At 42.2% G+C, this 25279-nt stretch overlaps 1 protein-coding gene across 4 annotated transcripts in view; it reads right to left on the reverse strand.

The window, feature by feature from the left end:
• Positions 1–25279, reverse strand: part of LOC124721188 (GTPase-activating protein and VPS9 domain-containing protein 1) — a 362758-nt gene that overhangs the window by 299536 nt on the left and 37943 nt on the right. For all 4 annotated transcript variants that reach the window (XM_047246031.1, XM_047246029.1, XM_047246032.1 and 1 more), the window contains one exon: positions 15818–15926. In XM_047246031.1, coding sequence (XP_047101987.1) covers positions 15818–15926 — 109 coding nt within the window. The remainder of the gene's footprint in view (positions 1–15817; positions 15927–25279) is intronic.

Raw genomic sequence — 25279 nt, forward strand, 5'->3', positions numbered from 1 at the left:
GTGAAGGAATTGAACCAGCATTTACCTGGAAAGATTTACATAATAAACAGAGGAAAACCTACATTGAGTGTTCCAATGACAAGTTGATATTCAAAAGAACTGGAGAAATATCAATGCAGAAATCACAGCTGCTATGTAAATAAGCACGACTGCAAATGCTAACAACACAAGAATGAATTTTACTTTTCCAGTAGAATCCAGCACTGAAATTCAACTGGAAACGATGTATCAAAATAATATATAAAGTATCTGTACCCATTTATTCAATTCATTTACTGCAGGCCAGTGAGAATGCTTAAAAAATCTGAAGAGAAACATCTCATTAAAATTTAAAAGATACAAATATGGATCTTATAAATAAAATCAAAATTGATTTGAGTGATTAAGGAAGCAGCAGCACAAAAACTAAATAATTTAACAAACATTAGTTAATAACATTAAGCATAGTTCCTAGAATGAGATTTTCACTCTGCAGCTTTCAAAGTTCAAGTCTCAGTCCGGAACACTGTTTTGATCTGCCAAGAAGTTTCATATCAGCGCACACTCTGCTGCAGAGAGAAAATCTCATTCTGGAAACATCCTGCAGACTGTGGCTAAGCCATGTCTCTGCAATATCCTTTCTTCTGGGAGTGCTAGTTCTGCAAGGTTTGCAGGAGAGCTTCTGTGAAGTTTGGAAGTTAGGAGAGAGGTACTGGCGGAATTAAAGCTGTGAGGATGGGTTGTGAGCCATGCTTTGGAAGCTCAGTTGGTATAGCACTTGCCCGCGAAGGCAAAGGTTCCGAGTTATAGTCTTGGTCTGGCACACAGTTTTGATCTGCCAGGAAGTTTCATTAAACATAATCTGTACGTTTGGATATTTTTATGGTCAGCCCTGACGCAAGTGGGAGACACAAAAAAAACAAGTATTTTCCATTTAAAATCATGTAATAATTTTGGCACTCATTAACAACTGACTTTATATATTAAAAAATAAAGAAAATAAAGTAAATTGTGAAACCTGTTTCCAATAAAATTTCCGGGAGAGCAGCTTTAAACACTGAAATGCAGAAAAATGTAGTGAACAGACTAATCACATTAACAATAAATGCTAAAGGAAAATGACAGCAAAACTCATTTCTGACAGTGATACTACAAATGAGCTATGATCCTACAACAAGGTTACTCCAAACTATGGTAGTATGCAACCATCAAATTCGAATTCAAACTGTTTATTACCTAACAAATCATAAAAATATCATCAACATTCTCACCAATCACTGATATTTTTGAGTAAGCAAACCTAATACTAGTATTAGTAGGTGAATACATTCTTAAAGAATGAATAAAACTAACATCCAAAGTTGGTAGGTTGGTAAGTTAAGAAACTATTTAGCAAGGTCATCAGCTGCTTGTTCAAGAAATAGGCCATCTCAAGTTAATGACATCAGAAAGAAATCCAACTGTATTATGACAGTATGTAGGAATTGTAAAACTGAGGCACTGAAAGCAATATTGATGCCAGACATGATAAATAATTGAAACAAAGGTAAAAGTATATGGTTTGGACCAGTATGCAGGTCCAAGAGCAGATTAGGGACCTCCCATCCCCCCCCCCCCCACCACCACCACCACCACCACCACCACCACCACCACCACCACCACCACCCCTCCGGGCTCATCTGTGGCGAGAGATACCTCACCCACATCTGACCCCTCAACCTGATGAATGGCTAAGACAGTAACAAAATAAATAATGCCTTCTAGTATGGAGATTCATAATGGTAGAAGTGAGAAGGCTAAAAACATCAGCTGAACTGGCAGTAGTAAAATTAGGTGAGAGAAATTATCAGTTAGTAGATGTTAGGGCCTCAGCAAGTGAAGAGGAGGAGGAGGAGGAGGGGGGGGGGGGGGGACCTCTCACAACTGTCCCACCCCAAATATGTTACTCAGAGGACCCATAAAAACCTGTTCAGCTGTTCCTTCATCATCAGCAGGCATGAAGGATAAGGAATCCGGAAGGTCTTGTCTTTATAGTAGTGCTAACTGCATCTTTTCAAAGCAATTAGGACATAGTAAAAGAGGGATGACAAAAATAGCTGGCATAATAGGTATGGTCAAGGTAGGATCAAGACCGCCCGCCCGCCTGCTAGTCTTCAGGTGATGAATATAGGGCAGCCAACGGAGCCTTTTATAAGAAAGGAGGCCCAAGAAATGTGACTGTGCTATAACGTCCATATGCTTGGTACTTATGTAGAGTTCCAAGTCAGGATGAACCGTGGTACAATGACAAAATTTATATGACCTGCATTTTTGTGGGAGAAAATTGGAAACCATGTAAAAAAAAGAGTCCATGCACAAGCCTGCTGGATGGCACCTTGGAGCTGGCGTTCAGCGGAGGCTACCGACTGGCAGCTGTACTAAACGCAAAATGTTTTCTACATACAGTGCAGGGCGGCCAAGAGCCCAGTAGAGGTCACTAGCCCATTGATGGTGATGAAGAAAGAGACACTCAACACAGAGCTCTGTATGATGCTGTTCTCTTGAGCCTGTGGGGAGCTCTAACCCAGAACAACCAGTGGGTTAAAAATTGATGAATAAAAACTAGTAGGGGGCCTTGAAAGCCTCAGTCGTGGAAAGTGAGTAAATGTGATGAAGTCAAGCAGTATTGTACATCTTATGCAGCTCAAAAGAGACTGTGACAAGGTGTTGGCGTTTAGAAAAAGCCTGTCGAATTGCTGTTTCCAACCTATGCAGGTAGTTGGTTGTGAACTATCCCTCCTGGAAACCACACTGATAGAGGGATAAAATGCCTTTTGATCTGAGAATCCAGCATAATCTGTGGGCAAATATCCTTTACAACAGCTTGCAGAGTACACTGCTCAGGCTAATCAGCTGGTAACTGTCGAGAGACATTGGTTCTTGCCTGGCTTAAGAACTGGGACAACTAAGCTACCTCACCACTGCAATGGACACGCACCTTGGAGCCAAAGACACTTTAAGACCTTGAGGAGATGTTGCCTTTGGGGAAAATTCAGGTGTTGGATCATATAATTGTGAATTGAATCAGGGCCTGGAGCTGTGTTGAGGGACGAGGTAAGAGCCTGAAACAGCTCCCAGCTCCGTCATTATAGAATTCAGCATTCAGCTTGGTCGAGTATTTCAGACCTGTGCTCCATATCAAGGGTGGGAGGGGGCGGGGGTGTCCGAATCACTGTGGGAGACTACACAATTCACTGAAAAATAGAAAAATTACTGTTTGCACAAGAAAATTTTGATCAGATATAGGGCACACCTATTGGCATCAAAATGAGTAGGACAGTACAATGCTAATCTGTTTGTTTCTGTCACATTCAAACATGTCATCTCACTACTTCAGTGCCCTTCCAAATAAATTTGTTGGTATAACACATATGCCACCTACTGCAAGTAAATTTGCACTACACCTATAACCTTTGCACAAGTGAAAGCAATAAGTTGACAAAGTTTTATTGCAATCACATGAACTATATGACAGTGCATAAAACACAAACAAACAAACATTGATTTTTATGTATTAGATGGAATTTCATTCATGCTGATGGCAAACTTCTGTTCTTGGGACTTATTGATCATCAAAATGAACCAGCATGAGGAAGGCACACAATGTAACCGGAATTGGCCTCGGCATACCTTCCTTACAATGACCATGCTCCTCCAACCCAGAAAGTGGGAGACTGCTACATGGCTGCTTGCTGCTGAATGAATAACTGCTGGTTGGTTGTGATGCCAATGTACATAACCTAGTGTTGGGAAGCAATGACACCAACAACAGGAGTGAGTACCTACTTCAATATCTATTGAAGAGCAACCTAGATCTCTTTAATAGTGATAGGGAACCTACCTTAAGGAAATGAGAAGAAGGGAAGAAGTAACTGACATACCTTAATGGGTAGTTACATGAAAGGCATTTGGCAATGGAACCATTCTTCTTTGACCATATCTATAATAAGTTTGAGATGGAAATTGATGTCAAACAGATTATTCCCCCACTTACCTGAAGTTAAAATCTGGATAAGAAATCCAATACACTTAGAGGAAATAACTGATGAAGTTGTGTCCACCACCAAGAACTTGCACATAGAAAATTCTCCAATCACCAGGAAGTGCATAAACAGCGATGTACCCTGGTGGAACAACAGTTTGAATTGCAAGGAAAGCAGGTAAGAAGACTGTTTATGACTGTAAGAAGGAACGGACACTGAACAAAATATTAGGAACACTGTTGCTAAATATGATCTTGGTATTAGGCATGCAAAGCAATCATGCTGGAAGATATCCTGTGGTGCACGAGGTGCTGTATGTACTACTCAAGACTCACTTCCCCCAATGCACTCTCGCAGATGATTCAGACCAAGGTTCTGCACCTGGTTTGGTTGGTTGATTTGGGGGAGGGGACCAAACAGCAAGGTCATTGGTCCCACTGGATTAGGGAAGGGTGGGGAAGGAAGTTGGCCATGATCTTTCAAAGGAAGAAAACCTAAATCAGAGTGGCCAGATGCAGGTTTGAACTGTCATCCTCCTGAACACAAGTCCCATGTGCTAACCACTGTGCCACCTCACTCTGTCTGCACATGGGAGGTACTGGTTTACAGGTAAATAATAGGAGAACTAGGACTCTGCCAAAGAATGTGTTGATTTCATTAAAATCCAGTGGGCAGTGGAAAGTTTCAACTGTTCAAGTCCTCAGATCCAGATGGAATTTTCCTGGCTTTGCTGCAACTAGCAGGAGAAAGATTAATCTGACTACTACGTAGACTGTTAAGAGCCAGTCTAGCTGAAGGACTCATTCCTAATGCTTGGAAGACAGTGAAAGTTGTTTTCATTCTGAAGCCAGGGAGAGTAATTGATCATACTGAAACTAAGAGCATGAGAGCAATCAGTCTGTCCTCCATTCTTCTGAAGATATTAGGAAAACTGGTTAATGTGCACATTAGGGTAAGGAGGTTAACTAAGGTTCCTCTACGTGAAAATCAACATACTGTAACAGGATAGACCATAGTAGTGCTCAGAGCCAAAGACAGAGTGCCAGGAGCTGGGCATTGACCATTGTTGGACAGTATCCTGCCAGTTCAGCAACAGCAAGCTGTTTCAGTACCACCTCTTCCTAGTGTCAACAACCTGAGATTGGACCAGCCTTCAGGAACATCTGCAGTTTCAGTGTCTACTGCATGACAACAGCTGGACCTCTGTCAGTGGGTCTGCTCGAGATATTTCCGCACAGCACAGAAATGCAGCCATTTCCACAGAGTCATCATGGGGTGACTGCATTTAATCCCCCTGACTCCAGTCTTTCATGTGGTCTTCAAGATGGCCAACGCAGCTGCATCCAGCCCGTGTCATTCATAGCCTACGAACCACATCATAACTACGTCGTAGCTGCCAATGCCGCTGGCACCAGGTTTTGAATCTACACTGGGTAGTTAACCATCCCCACTCTTGGCAGCTCTGCACTCTGCCGCATCCACAAAACTCTGTAGCCTTGATCCTGTTGTCATTTCATGGGTGAGGAATGACATGCTGCCACCCAGCTCCATGCTGGCATAATCCATCAGCTATCCACTGCTGCTCTCCAGCCACCACCATTGAACTACAGTTAAGACTGTGAATATTGCTGTGATTTGCTGCAAGTTGGAAGACTGGCTGGCTCACATCCACATCAGAGGCACAACTCAGCACAAGCGTGTAAGCTATACCAAGTCAGCGTGCCACTTCCTGAGCAGCACATGTATTCCGCAGGCTGTTTGCTTCACCTGTCTCACCTGTTGCTACGAGTGGAAATACTAAGAATCAATGCCACACTGCTTCAGAGGTAAGGGCACATTTGAATGATTGTTCAAGTTTATTGGATTAATAGAGAATTGTTTAGGTACACTAATTTTTTTTGTCTGCAGCTTTCCACAACATCAATCCTGTCTCCAAAGTCATCTTAAGAATCCAGCATGCTCCCATGCAGAAGAGCATGCCAATGAGACCACTATGTGTAGACAGATCAAGATCACACCGAGTAGACAAAAGGTTGTAGCCACAAAGATTGATGTGTAAATGGTGATCAACACCACTATACGCTACAAGGACACCTGCCAGAACCTTAAGCCCTTCGATGAAATTCTACCTGTAGAAGGGGTAGTGAAGTATCTACGTATAACCCTGGATGCGAAACTAATATGGACCCCTCACGTAGAGAATATATGTTCAGAAGCAAAAGATGTTCTTATGTGCACTAGGAGGGCCTGTAGAAAATATTGGGTCTTAGTTCCAAGAGCATGCACCGAACACAACCTATGATAACTTATGGGGCTACAGTAGAACAGAAGGTGGCTGCTAAGAAGCTCGAGCATGTGCAGAGCCCAATAGAATTTGCAGCACACCGACTGCTGGGTTGGAGATCATGCTGCAGGCAGCAGCAAGGGCAAACAGATTAAAAACTGGAAATTTTTAGGATATTCAGAGTGTCACACTAATATAATGAATGTGGTAAATATACACCATCCAGTCACATTAATGTGACCATCACTTGTGTTCAACATCAATGCACAATAACAACTCACAGATGGCTGTTTGCAGCAGTAGCAGTGGAGAGTATACAAGTCATCGTCATAATGTGTAAATGAAGCAATTTATCAGATGTCCAAAGGGGTATCATCATTGGCTTTCAAGCCAAGGATGGAAGTATTTACAAAACAGCTAAGTCCGTAAACCGTTCGTGTGCAGCTGTGATTGAAGTACACCATGCATGGCAAAATGGCACTATCCAAAACAGGCATCAAGGCAACAGTGGTGTACCACTGGAATTTGAATTCCAATACCACAACTGGACATCCACTGAGTGGTGAGAGGTGGCCTTTTTAGATGAATCATGTTTTATGCTCCATCAGACAGATGGCTGTTGGCGCGTACAGCCCTGCAACAATCGTTCAAAGGTTCAGAAAGGAAGAGGGTGTGTTATGGTCTGGTGAATGTTTCTATGGCATTCCTTGAATGACCTCATCTCTCTGGAATGCACAGTGGATCAACATAAGTATGCATCTATCCCTGGGTACCATGTTCACCCCTAAATACTCTCTTTTTCCTTGGCTGATGGCATCTACCAGCAGGACTATGCAGTGTGTCACCCAGCTCGCAGTATAAGTAAGTGGTTCAAAGAGCACCTGAATGTGTGTACCAAATTTCCATGACCACTAAACTCCCTGGATTTAAACAAAACTGAGAATCTGTGGGACCACCTCAATCGGGCTGATTGCGCAATGAATCCTCAACTGAGACACACAGCACAGCTGGCCACGGCACTTAAGTTGGCATGACTCTACATTCCCGCTAGTACCTTCCAGAACAGCTTTGACTCTCTTCCTGCATGTCTCACAGTGGTCCGCACTGTAAAGTGTGCTTATCCAGGTTTTTGACAGGTGGTCATATTAATGTCACTGGGCAGTGTAGAAATGATGGGGGAAATGCCAGCTGACTATGTGACTACTTTTGGCTGCTTCAATAAATATTTTTATGTAACAACAGGAAGTAGGGAAAAGTAGAAGAAACAACCACAATACTGTTCTGGACACAGTGTCTATTTACTGATGGGTCGAAAATAGATGATCTGCAATTGCCACACTCAAGTGCAATTTAGGATAGCATGATTTATTTTTATTTACTACGTATATGCCACACTCAAGTGCAATTTAATTATATATAACAACTGCAGGGTGCCACAAAGATCCACAGCATTCTACAGCCATTCAGACAACCAAGCAGCTCCGAAATCTGTATCAGCCACTTCAAGGAGTTCTATGATCACTGCCATGAGACCCTTGTGCGGCTAGAGTAAATTAAAAGGGTAAACCTGTTATGGGCCTTAGCCACTCAGGTATTAGTGGTACTGAGTAAGCTGATAGGTTAGCAGGGGCAGGGGCCACAATTCCATCTGTTGGATCGCAACCTATCATATCATTAAGATGATGGTAAAATCTGAACTACATTAACTGGATCAGGAGACGGCATGTAGAACATTGGACTAAAACCTGAAAACATAAAAATAGCAAGGTAATGATGCTGAAACCAATTTTAAAAAGAAGTAATGTAATCCTGGGTTTAAATAAGAGGCCAATGTATTATTGTCATTTAAATTGCTTCTACTGTCAGTGCTGTAACAACTGTAAATTGCAGCAAATGATAACAAATGCTATAACAGCAATGGCTCTGTTTAGAAATGAGTTAACAGTTCATAATTGGTTCATGTGTACAATACAATGTTAATTTTAAGTTAATAGTGAGTTATGATGTACAGGCCAAATAAAACTGTGCAGTAGGAAGAGATTTTGGTGTCACAGAAGCAAATGTTCATTTGTGGCATCAGATAAATTGGTTGGTTGGTTTTGGGGTTTGATGGGGGCTAAACAACGAGGACATCAGTCCCCTGTTCCAAACAGACATATTTGTTAAAGGCTTATACAGTAAAAGCGTAACCTCTGCACCCAGAGGGAGGGAACACCAAGGGGTACAGAGCTAAAATGAACACCGCAGTAACACAAAATAGAGGACACTTAAAAGGAGCAGAGCAAATAGTTGACTAGAGTAAAACAGACTACAGTGGTTGATGGATCAGGTAAAAGGTCAACCACTCAACTACAAACGAAGAACCTCCAGCTGGAAAGCGTTGATAGAGGTACAAACATAAGTTGTTACCATAAAAGACACTATTTTGGTATACACGTCATAATTAAAAGTCGCTGGAGTGGGTGTAGCCTGAGAAATCATGCGAGGGCGCCCACACTAGAGCGAGTGATAAAACCCAGCTGCACGGGTAAAACGTAAAACTGAGTCAGCTATAGAGGCATCGTCACCTAGAATTAAAGGCAGTGCAGCTGGTAAATTAAAGGACCGCTGCAAGGGGGCTAAAAGGGGGCAGTCCATCAAAAGACGGACCACTGTCAGCCCTGCATCACAGCGACACTTGGGTGGATTCTCATGACGAAGCAGATAGCTGTGGATCAACAGTGTATGTGCAATTCGGAGATGGCAGAGAACAACTGAGTCCTTATGTGTGCCCCTCAAGGATGAGTTCCATACGGCCGTGGACAACTTGACCATGCAGAGCTTATCTGGCGTGTTCAAGACAGGCCATTCAGAGCTCCAGACATCGCGGACCTTGTGATGTAGGGCTGACCGGAGGTCTCTTTCCACAAGACCAAGCTGCAGGGGTGGCGAAGTGGTGGCCTGCTCGGCCAACCAATCGACACGTTCGTTTCCTGGAATGCCGATGTGGTCCGGGGTCCACACAAACATCGCTGAACGACCACACTCGGTGAGAACAAAAACAGCATCTTGAATACCACGCACCAAAGGATCCCGAGAAAAACACTGGTCGAGTGCTTGCAATCCACTCAGGGAGCCACTGCATATGACAAATGACTCCCAGGGCAGGAGGAAAGGTGAGCGAGTGCACAATAAAGAGCAACCAGCTCCGTAATCAAAATACTGCTCCCACAAGGCAGGGAATGCTGCTCAACGTAATTGCCGTGGATGAAAGCAAACCCAGTGTGTCCATCAACCACAAAACCATTGGTGTAGACTACATCTGCATCGCGAAATGAGGCAAGAAGAGCCAGGAATTGTTGACAATGACTGGCAGGTGGAACGGATGACTTGGAGTCGCAGGACAGATCCAAGCAAAGCCGCAAGCGAGGGAGGGATCAAGGAGGGGTAGAAAAAGAGGGCCGGAAGGATGGAGGAAGCAGAAAGGACTCAAGTGATGAGAGAAGTGAACGAATGCGAACCGCGATCGGGAGACCCAACCTAGGCCGCCGTCGTGGGGAGGGGAGTGCAGAAGATGGAAAAAGGAGCCTGCGGTTTGGGTGGTCGGGCAAGGCATGGACGCGGGCGATGTATGACACAATCAACTGTTATCGGCGGAATCGTAGGGAGGGGTTCCAGCTTCTACAAGAAGGCTAATCACTGGACTAGTGTGGAAGGCAACTGCCGCCAGTGTGACGCCACAATGAAGAATTGGCTCGAGGATCTGCAACGTTGAAGGTGCTACTGAGTCGTACACCACGCTCCGTAGTCCAGACGGGACTGAACCAAGGCCTTATAGAGCTGTAGGAGGGTTGTTCGTGCAGCCCCCAAACGGTGTGGCTGAGGCAGCGAAGGATGTTGAGGTGCTGCCAGCACCGTTGTTTAAGCTCGCGAAGATGAGGTGTCCAAGTGAACTGAGCATCAAACAGCATGCCAAGGAAGTGATGCGTCTCCTCAATACGAAGGAGTTCATTGGCAAAGTAGAGTTCTGGACGGAGGTGGGCCATTCGACGACTACAGAAATGCATCACTCGGGTCTTAGAGGCTGAGAACCGATGGTTTTCATGGGCGGATGCCCAAAAATGTGCCTTACGGATAGCTCCCTGCAGCTGCCGTTCAGCGACACTGATGCTTGGAGAACTGTAATAAAGACAAAAGTCATCGGCATATAGAAAGGAACAGATCGATGAGCCCACCACAGCCACAAGACCATTAATCAACACCAAAAAGAGGGGAACACCGAGAACCGCGAGCCCTGCGGAACACCGTTCTCCTGAATATGAGCAGAGCTAAAGTAAGTGCCAACTATAACCCGAAAGGAGGGATTTGAGAAAAAATTCCGTAGAAAAATCGGAAGTGGACCCCATAAGCCCCATTCGTGCAGCATAGCAAGGATATGATGGCGCCAGGTGGTATCTTACACCTTCCAAAGATCAAAGAAAACAGCAACTAGATGTTCTCGCCGAGTAAAAGCTGTATGAATAGCCGACTCTAGCAAGACTAAATTGTCGATCGCTGAGCGGCACTGACAGAAGCCCCCTGGTTGCTGGGCTAGGAGGCCCCAAGCTTTGAGGATCCACATGAGCCACCGACTCACCATCCATTCCAGGAGTTTGCACATAACGTTGGTAAGGGCGATAGGGCGATAGCTATCAACCACCAGCGGATCTGCACCAGGTTTCAGCACCGAGATGGTAACGCTATCCTGCCAACAGGGCGAGTAATTCACTCTGACAGTGCGCCAAGAGATGGCAAAGAAACTGGTTGTAAATTCGGTCTGGACCTGGAGAGGTATCGGGGCAAGCTGTAAGGGCACTTTCAAACTCCCATTACCTACATGGGGCATTGCATCGTTCCCAACGGTGTGTGCAAAATGACAACTGCGTATGCTCAGCCTGCTCTTTAATGGCGCGGAATTCTGCACTGTAGCCTGCTGTCACGGAAATACGAGCGAAGTACTCTGCCGGATGTTCGGCGATGGCAATTGGGTCAGTACAAAGTGTACCTCAAAGAGAAAGGCAAGGGACAGACGCATGCGGGCGAAAGCCAAAAATGCGCCGAACCCGCAACCACACCTGAGATGGGGAGGTGCAAGAACCTATGGTGGCAACATAACGTTCCCAGCAGTCCTGTTTGCTCTGCCGGATTAACCGCCGAGCCCGGGCCCGCAGCCGTTTAAAGGAAACCAGATTCTCTAGGGAAGGATGACGCCAGTGTCGTTGCAGGGCTCGCCGGCGGTCCCGGATAGCTTCTGCAATCTCTGGTGATGTCGTGTGACTAGGGCCTCCCGTCGCATAGGCCGTTCGCCTGGTGCAAGTCTTTCATGCAATCTCTGGTGTCCACCAAGGGACTGACTTACGCCTTAGGGTACTTGAAGAGCAGGGGACAGTTGCCTCGGCAGCAGAAACAACGGCCATAGTGACCTCGTCCACTGCCAAATCAGTGTCACCAGGAAGCGGGGCAATGGCCATAGTAGCTGAGGTGTAGGCTGCCCAATCAGCTCCACGAAGAGACCATTGTGGCAGCTGGTCAGAGGGTTGGGACTGAAGAAGAGAAACCAGGATAGGAAAGTGGTCACTACCACAGAGGTCGTCGTGGACCCTCCAACTGAGGTATGGAAGAAGACCTGGGTTACTAAGAGAGAGGTCAATGGCTGAGTATGTGCCATGAGTCAAGCTAAAATATGTGGTAGTACCAGTGTTAAGGAGGTAAATGTCCTGCTGTGCCAAGAGAGCCTCAACGTTCCTACCCTGGCCCGAGATCTGGGCCCCACCCCATAAAGGGTGGTGGGCATTAAAGTCCCCCAAAAGGACGAATGGTGGGGGGAGCTGGGCGAACAAGGCAGCTAGGTCAGCAAGAGGGACAACCTAATCCAGAGGAAAGTAGAGGGAACACATGGTAAGCTCCATTCCTGCCCGGATTGTAACAGCCACAGCCTCAAGAGCGGTGTGAAGTGGCACTGGGGCACTAGGAACAGTTGCAAGAACATAAACACAGACACGGCCAGACACCCTATCGTATTCTACACGGGTCTTATAGTAACCCCAGTAGCCACCAGAGGGATGGGGTCTGCCGAACAGGAAACCAGGTTTTCTGTAGGGCCAGACAAGTGGTAGGGAAGAGGCACAAAAGCTGTTTCAACTCAGCAAGGTGGTGGAAAAAACCACGGCAATTCCATTGAAGATAATGGTATCCGACTGTGAATAATACATGAAAGAACCGTGGGAGGGGGGAGGGTGGGGGATAGGTTACGCCTTAGAAGCGTTCACCGTCATCGATCGGTAGCCTGATCAGCTTCCATAGGAGCTGCAGGTCGAGCAATATCTAGCTCCTGAGTGGACACTAGATGCTCCATATCATCTTCAGGTGCAGTGGTGAACTCCTTTTCCGTCTCTATGTCCTCCTCCTTTTGCTTTTTCTTCTTTTTGACAGGGTCCCGTTTGTCCTTCGGTTTATCAGGCTGGGTGGGCTTTCCTGACCCAGACTCATGGACCGAGGAAGACCTGGAAGCCCTAGGGCCCTCAGGTGGTGGCTTTTTCAGCCACTGGCTGACATCTGGAGCGGCAGTAACCATGGAAAGGAGGGCACCAAGCGATCCCTTCCGCTTGAGGGGAGCTGGAGGCGGCGGGCACTTCTCCGGCTCAGAGGTGGGGACTAAAGTCCCCAAAGAAGGAGGGGTTGTTACTCCCGATGTTGATAACAGGGCGTTCCCCCAACTACCTGGGGGGCAGGAATAGATGGCCGGGTTGGAGGGACCACAAAAAGCGGCTGAGCTTGGGGGCTCGTCGCCAGGGATGGAAACATTGAAGCTGCTGCAGCAAACGTCGATGAAATACGCACAGGGTGAAGTCAGTCGTACTTGCGTTTAGCCTCTGTGTAAGTGAGCCTGTCCAAGGTCTTATACTCCATAATTTTCCATTCTTTTTGATAAACTACGCAGTCCTACGAGCAAGGTGAATGTTTCTGTCCGCAGTTGACACAAACAGGGCGGTGAACACGGGACGTTGGGGTGGGAGGCACGGCCACAATCCCGACAGGTAGGTTGGTGTCACAACTCGATGACATAAGCCCAAGCCTCCAGCACTTAAAGCAGTGCATGGGAGGAGGGACGCAAGACTTAACATCACATTGATATATCATCACCTAGACCTTCTCGGGCAGGGTGTCTCGCTCGAAAGCCAAAATGAAGGCGCCGGTGGCGATCCTACCATCTTTAGGTCTCCTGAAGACACGTCATATAAAGTGGACACAACGGCGTTTCAGATTTGCACGGAGCTCGTCGTCAGACTGCAACAACAGGTCACGATGAAAAATAAGTCCCTGAACCATATTGAGGCTCTTATGAGGCATAATGGAGACTGCAACATCACCGAGCTTGTCACAAGCAAGCAGTGCCCATGACTGTGCTGGGGATGCTGTCTGTATGACTGCTCCAGACCTCATTTTAGACATGCCCTCAACTTCTCCAAACTTGTCCTCTAAATTTTCCACAAAAAACTGAGGCTTTGTGGTCAGAAATGAGTCCCCATCTGTTCGACTGCAAACCAGAAATCAAGGAGAATACGTCTCACCAGGTAATTTAGACTGCCGTTCCTCCCCTGGTGTGGGCAGGGAAGGGAACGATTGGGGGTCATACCGTAAAGCATTGAACTTTCCTTTCTTAGAGACTCGTGCTTGCGCACTATTCATATTTCTTTTCATGGTGGTACCACGAGCAGCTAGGGAAAGGAATGTCCACCCAGACAGAGCCCCCGTTTGCCTGGGTAAGCCTAATACAACCAGGGGGCGGCAGGTTCCCCAGAGGTCGCCCGCTAGCAACTGTTCTACCTCAACAGCCTTGCGTCTCCTCGGCCCACAGCACACCTTGAGATTGAGGTTTCTTTTATAGAGGTTTATACCATCCTCGCGACCCAGGCAGTTAAGCCAACATCCCCGGGCTCTGTACTGTACAACGTTCCACCGTCGCGCCTTACAGTGGTCATTGAAGCACGCTCAGAACTTACGGTATTGAGGACTGGTGGCGCTTCCCAGTCCCCAGCTCAGGGACCCCAGGGTCGCCAAGCCCATACCCAGCAACTAAATGCTGAGCCCCCTGCGGGTGTCAGATAAATAAAAGAATTCCATTTCTACATTCCAAACTTATGGGGACCAAAGCAGGGAAGTTTTCACCAATTGTAGCAGGAGGTTGTTCAGTATGTGCAAGAAAAATGTAATGAAGGCTTCCCAGTTACGAAAGAAATTATCCGAATGAGGGCACTGGAGGTAATGAAGAATTCCAACAACACACATCACTGAATTCAAAGCATGTACTGGCTGGTGGGGTGTGGATGACAAAGAGGGCGGGGCTAATGTTATGATGCAAAAGAACGCTAGCTCAGTGACTGCCCATGGCGTTTGATGAGAAACTACTTGTGTATCAGCATCACATAATTAATTAAAGGAAATGGCATTAATATTTGCTAGGCCACAAGGGCAACACCGATCAGATGCCTGTATATTTTTATATGCCATCAAATACATTAAATGTGTTCCTATAAGAAGTTGTGGCAATGAAAGGACCAGAATAACAGGAATGGTGGGTGCACTAGCAGATGGAAGGGAGATCCTCCCATACATGATACTTCACAGGAAAATGATACTGAAACAAAAACTGCCTATAGATGCTAAGAAAAGGAATGAATGACAATGTTGTTTGGAACAGAACACAATGTATTTTGCGTAAAGTCCCCTGAAAGAATCCAGCAACAACATTTTCGGTCCACCTCAGCCAGAAAATTAACGATCTGATAGCAAAGGTCCGTACAAATCCGGTAATAATTCCTGGTGGCATGACCTCACAACTTCAAGTATTAGATGTTGTGAATAGACCATTTAAGGCTCCCCTGTAACAGCTTTACAGTGAGTGGCTTCTTCAAGGACACCATGCCCTCATTCCAGGGGTGAAGTTAAAGACACTCTCAATATCCATGCATTGTAAGAATTATCATTAGGCTTCAATCAATGTAAATCTGGACTGTGGAGAATATGTTAAACCTGTATAGCCCCTTCCTGGTAAAGAAAGGGTAAGCAATGTGGATCACATTGTTACTAAAAACACTTTTGGGGATGCACCAAGTTGCCATTGCCTTTATCAAACATAGTGAACATGTTCTGGGCCCATCCTCTGTAGTGATTATTGCATTTGTTTCAGTTTTTTAATGTTTCTTCTTAGTTACTGCTGGTCTCCTTAGATTTCATACCACATAACAAATTTTACCAAACCATTGTACCTAGCAGGACCGGCAATTGTATTTCCACAATCTGCTTGACTATCACCTTATCAGTGTCCCAACCAGTATCAGTATCAATACACTATGTTCATAACAGCTACATATAGGCTATTGTTAATTAGCTATTGGTAACTAAGTGATGCGTGAGATTATTCAGAATATCCTGCCTGCTAAGAAACAGGTTTTATTTCATACATAATGGATCTTCAAGAAAATAGTTAAATAATAACAGCAATAAGACTCACATCTTCATTCAATGCCTGCAGGTGATGTTGTTCTGCAGCGACATATAGACGTTCTTGACAAAGCCTTCCAGATAAGTCCACTATGTCCCATCTTAATGAGCCCATTGCACTAGAACAAAGGAATTGAAAACATTGAAATTTATATGAAATTGTCACAACTGTTAATTACCAGCATTACAAGGAGAATCAATGTTCAATTTGGTATACAATGTTATTACAAAAATTATGTGCACCAATCAAAAATTTCTCAGAATAACTACTGTGTTTTTAACAGCAAAACAACAGAATGTCATGCTTGCACAATTAAATGTTACTTCTTTGGGACCCTAAAACAGAAGGGGAATTAATTTATTCATAAACCATGCTGAAACACACACACAAAAATGAAGAATCCCATGTCATAAATATACCTCAAACAAAAAACGTTAATAGTGTACTCCAGAAAACGTGTAAATTAACATGTGAACCGTCACACAGTTATCTGTCTGCTCTTTATTGCAATGTTAATTTAAACACTCCCACCCTTGTCTGAACTAGGAAGTTCATGTTTATGATTCAGGCTGACTTATGACAATAGCTCTTAATTACACAGACACACGCATAATACCACAACTCATGTGTCAGTGTCTCAATAACTTCATGGCAGTAACTTTTTGTTTATAAATTACTTACATATTTGTGTGTGTGTATTTTGCACACACAACTTATTCTCTTTGGGCTTTCCACTCCATTTCCTCGAGCTCACTCACACAACACACACACTGAATCTTAACTATTCACACATTTACTGTAAAGACCACAAACTTCAATTATTTTCCCATTTTGTTAGGGATATCTTGTTTGTTCTATCTTCTTGTAATTATCATCTACATGTTGTTGTTCTCCAGCTTTAATTAATGCCAGCTCTAAGACTGTCTTCTGCCATCTCAGGTATGGTACAGATGATAAATTACACTCAATATCAATCTAGGCAAAAAAATCTGCATGCTGAACTAAAATTTTTAATTCCCACCATTAAACAACCAGTCAAAATTTACATCATGGAGGATTGCCTCCCATCCTTCTCAGCAGTACTGTACTATCTTATCAGATTAAGTTGAAAGGTTAATGATTTTGAGGAACACATTTTCATCTTGCTCCTTATAAATTTAGCAACATTTGCTCTCATTGCCAAAACTGAAGTAAATTTCTCTGCAGGTACATAGCATCTAAATCTCCACAGAGTACTCACCAGCTCCTAACACCAAAAGGGTAGCTGAAGACTGGGATGGATGCCTCAGAGGCAGTAGCAGGTACTGTGCTATCAACATGATCCACCCATACAAGGAAACTTTCTCAAATTTTCAAATATAATAACCAGTTTGGCTTCTTGAGCATCCATCAAGGTGGCTTTCATTTTTAGCATTGTTCCTCTTGGAAGACAGAGAGCTAATTTGGTGGTTGCTGAAGGGTACATTTTGACCACCTACCACTAAGCAGCACTAATTAGTGAAAAATGATGAAAGATCAATGGTAGAAAATGAAGGGGACTAGTACTTGAATAACTGTCGAAAAATCGATTTTTTTAATTTTTACCTTAAAAAATTATCTGTAGATTTCTGAACAAGAAAAAAATTTACTTTAAGGAGACTGTTCTGAAGAAATGCCCAAAATTATAGGAATTTTTAAGTTCTGCTCACATGACACACAGACAGCTCTGTTAAAAACAGAATTTTGTTCTCACTTGCATTTTTTGTTTTTTCGTCTCTAATGTCTTAGTGGCACAAGATTATTAAGGAAGTAATTATGCAGTATGACTCAAAACACAATGGGAGATTTAACAGTTGTGTATGAGAACAGATACAAAAAACTGTTCTAGTAGGACAAAATTTTTTGAAAATACGTTTGCTGGATGCACTGCCATGTTCTAATGATGGTGCAGCATTGAGGGTCAGTGTGATATAAATGATGGGAGTGCCTGGTACACTAAATATGCAAAGGGCTACAATTGCCATTGACAGCAGGAGATACTGAAGCAGAGAAATCAGTGTTGGCAGCCACAAAAGAAGCAGGAATAAGAACTAGTCTGAAAAAGAAACGAGAGGGAGAAGAACACCAGAAACAAGAAATATGGGGCTCGGATGCATTAGTGTTGGGCAGGGTAGGTAGACCAACAAGCTTCAACTTTAAGTTAAATTTTCCAGAAGTTCACTTTTTTTATTTTCTGGTACACATTGGTTAAAAACTATTTATGACAGAAGGCTGAAATTGTGTATTAATTTTAAAAATCAACAGCCTCAGTTGCAAAGTTTACCTAGATTTACCTAGGTTTCAGTCGGGATAACCCAACTTTCTTCAGAATAAAAGTAACTACCGTTTGTTCATAGTGGACATCGTCAAGCTAAAACTACAAATCCATAAATTATCGTCAGACTGTAAAAACTTATCTGAAACTGCCTCGGTCCCACTTCGTGAATGCGATGCGGCAGCAACGAGTGCTGTACTGGAACTCCGTCGCGAAGTGGGGCCTAGGCAGTTTCAGATAAGTTTTTACAGTCTGACGATAATTTATGGATTTGTAGTTTTAGCTTGACGATGTCCACTATGGACAAACGGTAGTTACTTGTATTCTGAAGAAGGTTGGGTTATCCCGACTGAAACCTAGGTAAATCTAGGTAAACTTTGCAACTGAGGCTGTTAGTTTTTAAAATTAATATTTATACAGTTGCTGACAGGGCCGCGAAATGTTGAAAATATTTATGAAATTGTGTACATTGTCTTACAACATAGCTAACTAAAAAGTACACTATTCTTTATGACTTACATTTGAACATTAAAGACTTTTTAAAGAAAAATTATGTGCTAATTACTGAAATGTTTGATAATCATTATTAAAATGTTTTTGAATCATAATTTATGGCAGCAACATCTTTTAAAAAGAATTATGGTCTACTTTAAACATAGTAGTATTAATAACTTTAAGAAAAAAATCAAACTTCCATTTTGTTTTTATTTTGAAATGTGTGTACCCATTCTATGTACAAACAGTTAACATGCTTCATTTCACTTGCAACACAAAATACAATTCAGAAAAAGGTGAGAGACCAAAAGCTGGGGTTCCTACATCAAATTGTTCCTAAAAGATCTGTTAGAAGATGGTAAGCATTACATGGGCTTACAACTCTTTATTCTTGGAGCTACACTAGTTTGGAAAACTGACTACTTTTGCAAGTTCCCCGCCCCCCTAAGTTCACAACCCAGTCTTCTAAAATGATTCCCAAGACTGCAAGCTTTCTAATCAAACAAAAATATTGATGGGTTATCTACAAATGGGCACACAAATAAACTGTACATCAAAACACTTTTTACAGTGATGAAGAAAGGGCCATTCTCACTAAGTTCTTCCCGGCCTGACACCTACTGCCTCAGATGCAGGGGTGTCAAATAAGCATATTTAAATATCAGTATTTTAGACAGCCAAATTACTTTTAAGTGTGAAAATATATCCCATTTTATTAATTTAGTAATTTCTGAAATTATATCGTTATTTATCTTTGTAGCTAAACACTGGCTCACAGCGATAAGAAAGTGTGCCGTGTACCTCCACTAGCTTCCTTGGAACTTGTACAGCCATGAAAACAATGCAACAATCACTGGAATCACTGGCACACATCAATCATTTCTCTCTGGCTTTCTGTGAGACAGGTCATCCACAGTCCAGTCACATTAATGTGACTGTCGCCAATGTCAATGTACAATAACCGTTCACAGATGGCAGGTGGCGGCGGCAGTGCTAGCAGTAGAGGGTAAATAAAGTGTGTTGGGGGGGGGGGGGGGGGAGAGGGGTGATGCAGAAAACAGTGCATTCATTGTCGTCATGCAGAAATGGAGCAATTGATCAGCCATCCAAAGGAACATGATCATTAGCTTCTGGATGAAATGTGGAAGCATTTACAAAATGCTAAAGTTTATAAACTGTTCACATGAAGCTGTGGTCAAAGTATACTGTGTATGGGAAAATCATGCTACTTAAACTCTGCTCCAAAGCAACTATGGTACACCATGAGCCATACATGACAGGAGTGAATGAAGGCTCAGTAGTTGTGTCTGGATGAATAGATGTTCAACTGTTAAGCAACTGACTGTTCAGATGAGAAAAGTGGCTACCAAAAGTGTCTTCTCAACAACTGCTCAGTGAACATTGCTGCATATGGGCCTCCAAAGCAAACATGGTTCATGCATCCAGGCTTACTGCTATCCATCAGCGGTGAAGGCTGGAATTTGCACACCAATACTGCACCTGGATGCCCACTGAGTGGCGACATGTAGCCTTTTCAGATGAATCATGTTTTATGTTCCATTGGACAGATGGCCACTGGTTCGTAGGAAGGGTCCAGGCTAGAGGAGGGAGTGTTACGGACTGGTGAATGCTTTTGTGGAATTCTCTGGGTGATCTTGTCATTCGGGAGGACACAATGGATCAGCCCAAGTATGAATCTATCCTTGGGGACCATGTCCATCCCTGCATGCAGTCTGTTTTTCCTTGGTATGATGGCATCTACAAGCACCACAATGCAAGTGTCACACAGCTCATAGTGAACTCACGTTGTTAGAAGAGCTCGACGATGAATTTACTGTAGTCCACTAGCCACCAAATTCCCGATTCCAACAAAATTGAGAATCTATGGGACAACCTTGATCACGCTATTTGTGCAATGGATGCTCAACTGAGAAACTTAGTAGACAGACAGAAAGTTACAAACAATATCCTTGAGGTTAGTAAGTTTGGCTTTGCCCAAGATGTTAAGTGCTAGAAGAATCTATATGACCCTGAAGCAACATTTCATAAGTCAGTACTAAAAAGTTAAAGTATGCAGGATGCAAATAAAACTTTAGATTATTTGAGGTGTTCTCCTTTGAAACTTAATTCCATTCCAAATCACAGCAAGGCCTTATGTGGTAAATGTAAGCTATAGAAAGCAAAGCATGTCTTGGGGGAAGAAAGTGTACTGAGCATTAGATTACAGTGTTGAAGTTCCTGTCAGGGAAAATAAATTAGATGATGGAATTGTTAAGAAAGCCAAAAACTCTGATGCCATGATATTGTTAATGAAAGAGAAAGTGGCTACTCTAAGTGATCTGAAAAGAAAAAAATAAATAAATCAAGTCCTAACTTTAGATACTCTCTCAGGTGAAAGAAAATAACATCAGAATTCAATGTCAGTGAGCATGAAGTACAGCAAGCTAGGAAACTGGAAACAGAAGTGGGTATTATGTCAATTTCTAAGCCCAAAAGAGGTAAAACAATCACTGATAAAGTTATCACTTGTCACTAATTTTTACCGAAATGATTAGCATACTCAAGTGTTATTAGGAGACAAATTAGCATTCAGAAAAATGTGTATATGCAAAAAAGAAATACTTTGCAACCTAAGGCAACTATATTCTTGTTTGAAATAGGAGAGCCCACACATTAACATTTGTATTTCTAAATTTTGTTCACTAAGACCAAACTGGTGTATTTCATCTGGTTCTGCAGGCTCTCATTTGGTGTGTGTTTGTGGTATTCACCAAAATGTAAAAGTGCTTTTGGAAGTGGAAAACATTAAAGAAACACAAAGAACTTATAAAAATTTATTGTATGTGACACCGAAAACTATGACTGCATATTTAATCACTGTGGTCATTGCCCCAGTGATGAGGAATTGTCATGTGACTAAACTGACTTGTTGGTAGCAAAATCACAGGCACTTAAACCACACTCATTTACATCTAAGTGTCAGGTAAGATCCCAGAAAAGTTTGAAAGAAAATTTAACCTCAGAAAAGGCAATTCTGTTAATGAACTTTGCTGAAAACTACAGTTTTGTAATCCAGAATTATATCCAAAGTTAGCACTACACAACAAGCAGCTGTGCTAACCATCCTGTTTGTGTTTATGTGATAAATGAAGAAGTTTATGTGATAAATGAAGAAAGTAAATTGGTAATAGTAAACCACTGCTTTGCAGCTGATGGTATTTAGCATGATGTAGGATTTGTAAATGCTGCTCAGAAAGAAATGTTTGGCTGAACATTACCCACAAGTAAAGAAACTGCATTGTTTCACTCATGGATGCAGCACTCGATATAAAAATAGAAAAGCTTTAAATAATAGTGGGAACACAAAAGTTATTTTCTATTGACGAACATCCCTTTTTTTTTTTTGTTACTAGCCATATTAAATCTGCGTGTGATGGATTGGGAGGAACTGTAAAACACGTATTGAGAAAAGCTAGTATTCAACTAGAGGAAGTACAAATAACAACTGCATATACTGTTTACAGTTTCTGCAAGGTTAATACTGACAATTTTTCCCCTTTCCCCCACCACTTTTTAGATGAAATCAATGTAGATTTCCTACACAAGAATCTCAAGAACAAATTTTTGACAACTTGCACAATACCTGGCACCAGGAAATTTCACAATTACAAAACACTTTCCTGTGATTCACTAGAAATTAGAAGAGTAACTTGTTCTGAAAAGCCTTCCTTGATTTTTCCATTCTATGTAAATGATTCACAATGGAAATGTACATTTCCTCAACAAAACTCTCTTGCAGCAGCTATATATGATGACAGGTGATACTTTGCCTTCATCCAGAATGTGTGTGCTAAGGAAGGAGACGCTGAATTACTTTCTCTCTGCACGCAGTAGTGTCATTCTTTTGAACTGTTTTGTGTCACTGGAAAACATTTCATGTTGCGAAACTTCCTGACAGATTAAAACTGTGTGCCCGACCGAGACTCGAACTCAGGACCTTTGCCTTTCGCGGGCAAGTGCTGTACCATCTGAGCTACCGAAGCAAGACTCACGCCCGGTACTCACAGCTTTACTTCTGCTGTCAGGAAGTTTCATATCAGTGCACACTCCGCTGCAGAGTGAAAATCTCATTCTGGATTTCATGTTGTGTTGGTGTACCTGGATCAAGCACATGAGGAAGAATGTATTACTTTAATTAGAATAATGTGAAGTTAACAGAACTGAATTTGTCACAGTGGATTAAAAACAGAGGCACTATTAAAACTTTCACTTGAGAACTTCAAGGATCTTCAACCCTGAACATGTACATTTTAAATCCAAAAGTTTCCTTTTTGATGGGCCCACAGTACATATTAGGTCAAAGAACAACATATTACATAAATTTTTTCCAAGTTTTTGCTGCTTTTTTTTTATTGACACTTTATTAACTGTATACAGGGTGTTACAAAAAGGTACGGCCAAACTTTCAGGAAACATTCCTCACACACAAATAAAGATAAGATGTTATGTGGACATGTGTCCGGAAACGCTTAATTTCCATGTTAGAGCTCATTTTAGTTTCGTCAGTATGTACTCCAACGTGATCAAATTGTAAATTGTGCAATCACGTCATCAACACAGATTTTCTGTGAACGTTTGGGCAGGCATTGTTGGTGATGTCTTGATTGGGCCCCATGTTCTTGCACCTTCGCTCAATGGAGCACGTTATCATGATTTCATACGGGATACTCTACCTGTGCTGCTAGAACACGTACCTTTACAAGTACGACACAACGTGTGGTTCATGCGCGATGGAGCTTCTGCACGTTTCAGTCGAAGTGTTCGTACGCTTCTCAACAACAGCTTCGGTGACCGATGAATTGGTGGAGGCGGACCAATTCCATGGCCTCCACGCTCTCCTGACCTCAACCCTCTTGACTTTAATTTATGGGGGCATTTGAAAGCTCTTGTCTACGCAACCCCGGTACCAAATGAAGAGAATCTTCGTGTTCGTATTGTGGACGGCTTACAATACGCCATTCTCCAGGGCTGCATCAGCGCATCAGGGATTCCATGCGACGGAGGGTGGATGCATGTATCCTCGCTAACGGAGGACATTTTGAACATTTCCTGTAACAAAGTGTTTGTAGTCACGCTGGTACGCTCTGTTGCTGTGTGTTTCCATTCCATGGTTAATGTGATTTGAAGAGAAGTAATAAAATGAGCTCTAACATGGAAAGTAAGCGTTTCCAGGCACATGTCCACATAACATATTTTCTTTCTTTGTGTGTGAGGAATGTTTCCTGAAAGTTTGGCCGTACCTTTTTGTAACACCCTGTATATGTTTATCACAATGAGCTTGCTTCCACATTTTTTCCATTTTCAAGTAATAGTATATGTTAGTAGTTACTGGTTTTTGTGTTGTGACATATATTGCATATTGCATCCTGTGATTCTCTCTCAGTGCTATTGGTCACATTTATAATACTGTTATAAACATGACCAATAGCACTGAGAGATCATCACTACAGCACTCCAAGAAGAAATATGTAGTATATGTCGTAACATCCAAGACATAAAACAAGTAAATACTAACATATACGATCACTTGAAAGTTACAAAAATGCCAAAACAAGCTAATCATAAAAGAAATATAACAAATTAATGAAATTTCAATAAAAAAAGCAGAAAAAATTTGGAAAAAATTATGTAATATGTATATTTTAAACTTAAACATTTGTCTACTTAGAACAACTGTTATTGACACACACTCATTTGGTGCCCCTGAATAAAGCTAATATTAGTAAAGAAAATATTAAAATTATAACTTCCCGCTCTGTACTTCTATTATTTTAGCAAAGCATGAGACAAATTCACTAAAGCTTATGCCGATTGACAATGTGTTTTAAATAACCTTCTAAACAAGATGAAATACTGTAATATATAAATGAGATCCCATCTCCATCAAAACCCATGCATATTTTTGTTGGTAATCATATCACACCATACATGAGTCTTGATTTTTTTAAAAAAAAAAAAAAAAAAAAAAAAAAAAAAAAAAAAAAAAAAAAAAAAAAAAAAAAAAAAACGCCTGATGACAGATGTGCCTGAAAATATTTTGCTTATTTAAGAAATCATTGTTAGGGGCCATAACAAGTTAAGTTAATTTTCTATATTCCCAGAAGTCAAGCACAGCTATTTAAAATTCCTTTCCCATTAAAAATACACCCTTTTTCTGGTATTTGGGAAAAAAAATGATAGTAAAGTGTTGAAAATAAACTAAGTTGTGCTTTACCCCCTCCAGTAATGCAATCCAAATGCGAAGCTTCAGCCATGGCATTTACATACGCTATTTAAAAACTTCACCATTTTTTCCTCTTCAAAAACTATATGAAATATGTCAAAGGAGTTTTACAATTGTTATTACTAAACAAAAGTAACAATTAAAAAGAGTTTCGTAAAATTCTTAGGTAGTGGGTGTCAGGCCTGAATGAACTTACTTGTCATGACCCTTTTCTCCTCATAGTAAAACATTTTGATTTAAAACTTATTTGTGTGTCCATTCAGAGAATATTACTGCGTAAGTATTTCTGTAGGTAAGTATCACTTTGAATGGACATTCTCATAGAACCAAATTATCAGAACATCACTACATTGAAAATTCAATACAAAAAGAAGTTTTAGTCCGAGCCAGAAAAATTTGC

This window comes from Schistocerca piceifrons, chromosome X (genome assembly GCF_021461385.2).
Source record: "Schistocerca piceifrons isolate TAMUIC-IGC-003096 chromosome X, iqSchPice1.1, whole genome shotgun sequence".
Lineage (NCBI taxonomy): Eukaryota > Metazoa > Arthropoda > Insecta > Orthoptera > Acrididae > Schistocerca > Schistocerca piceifrons.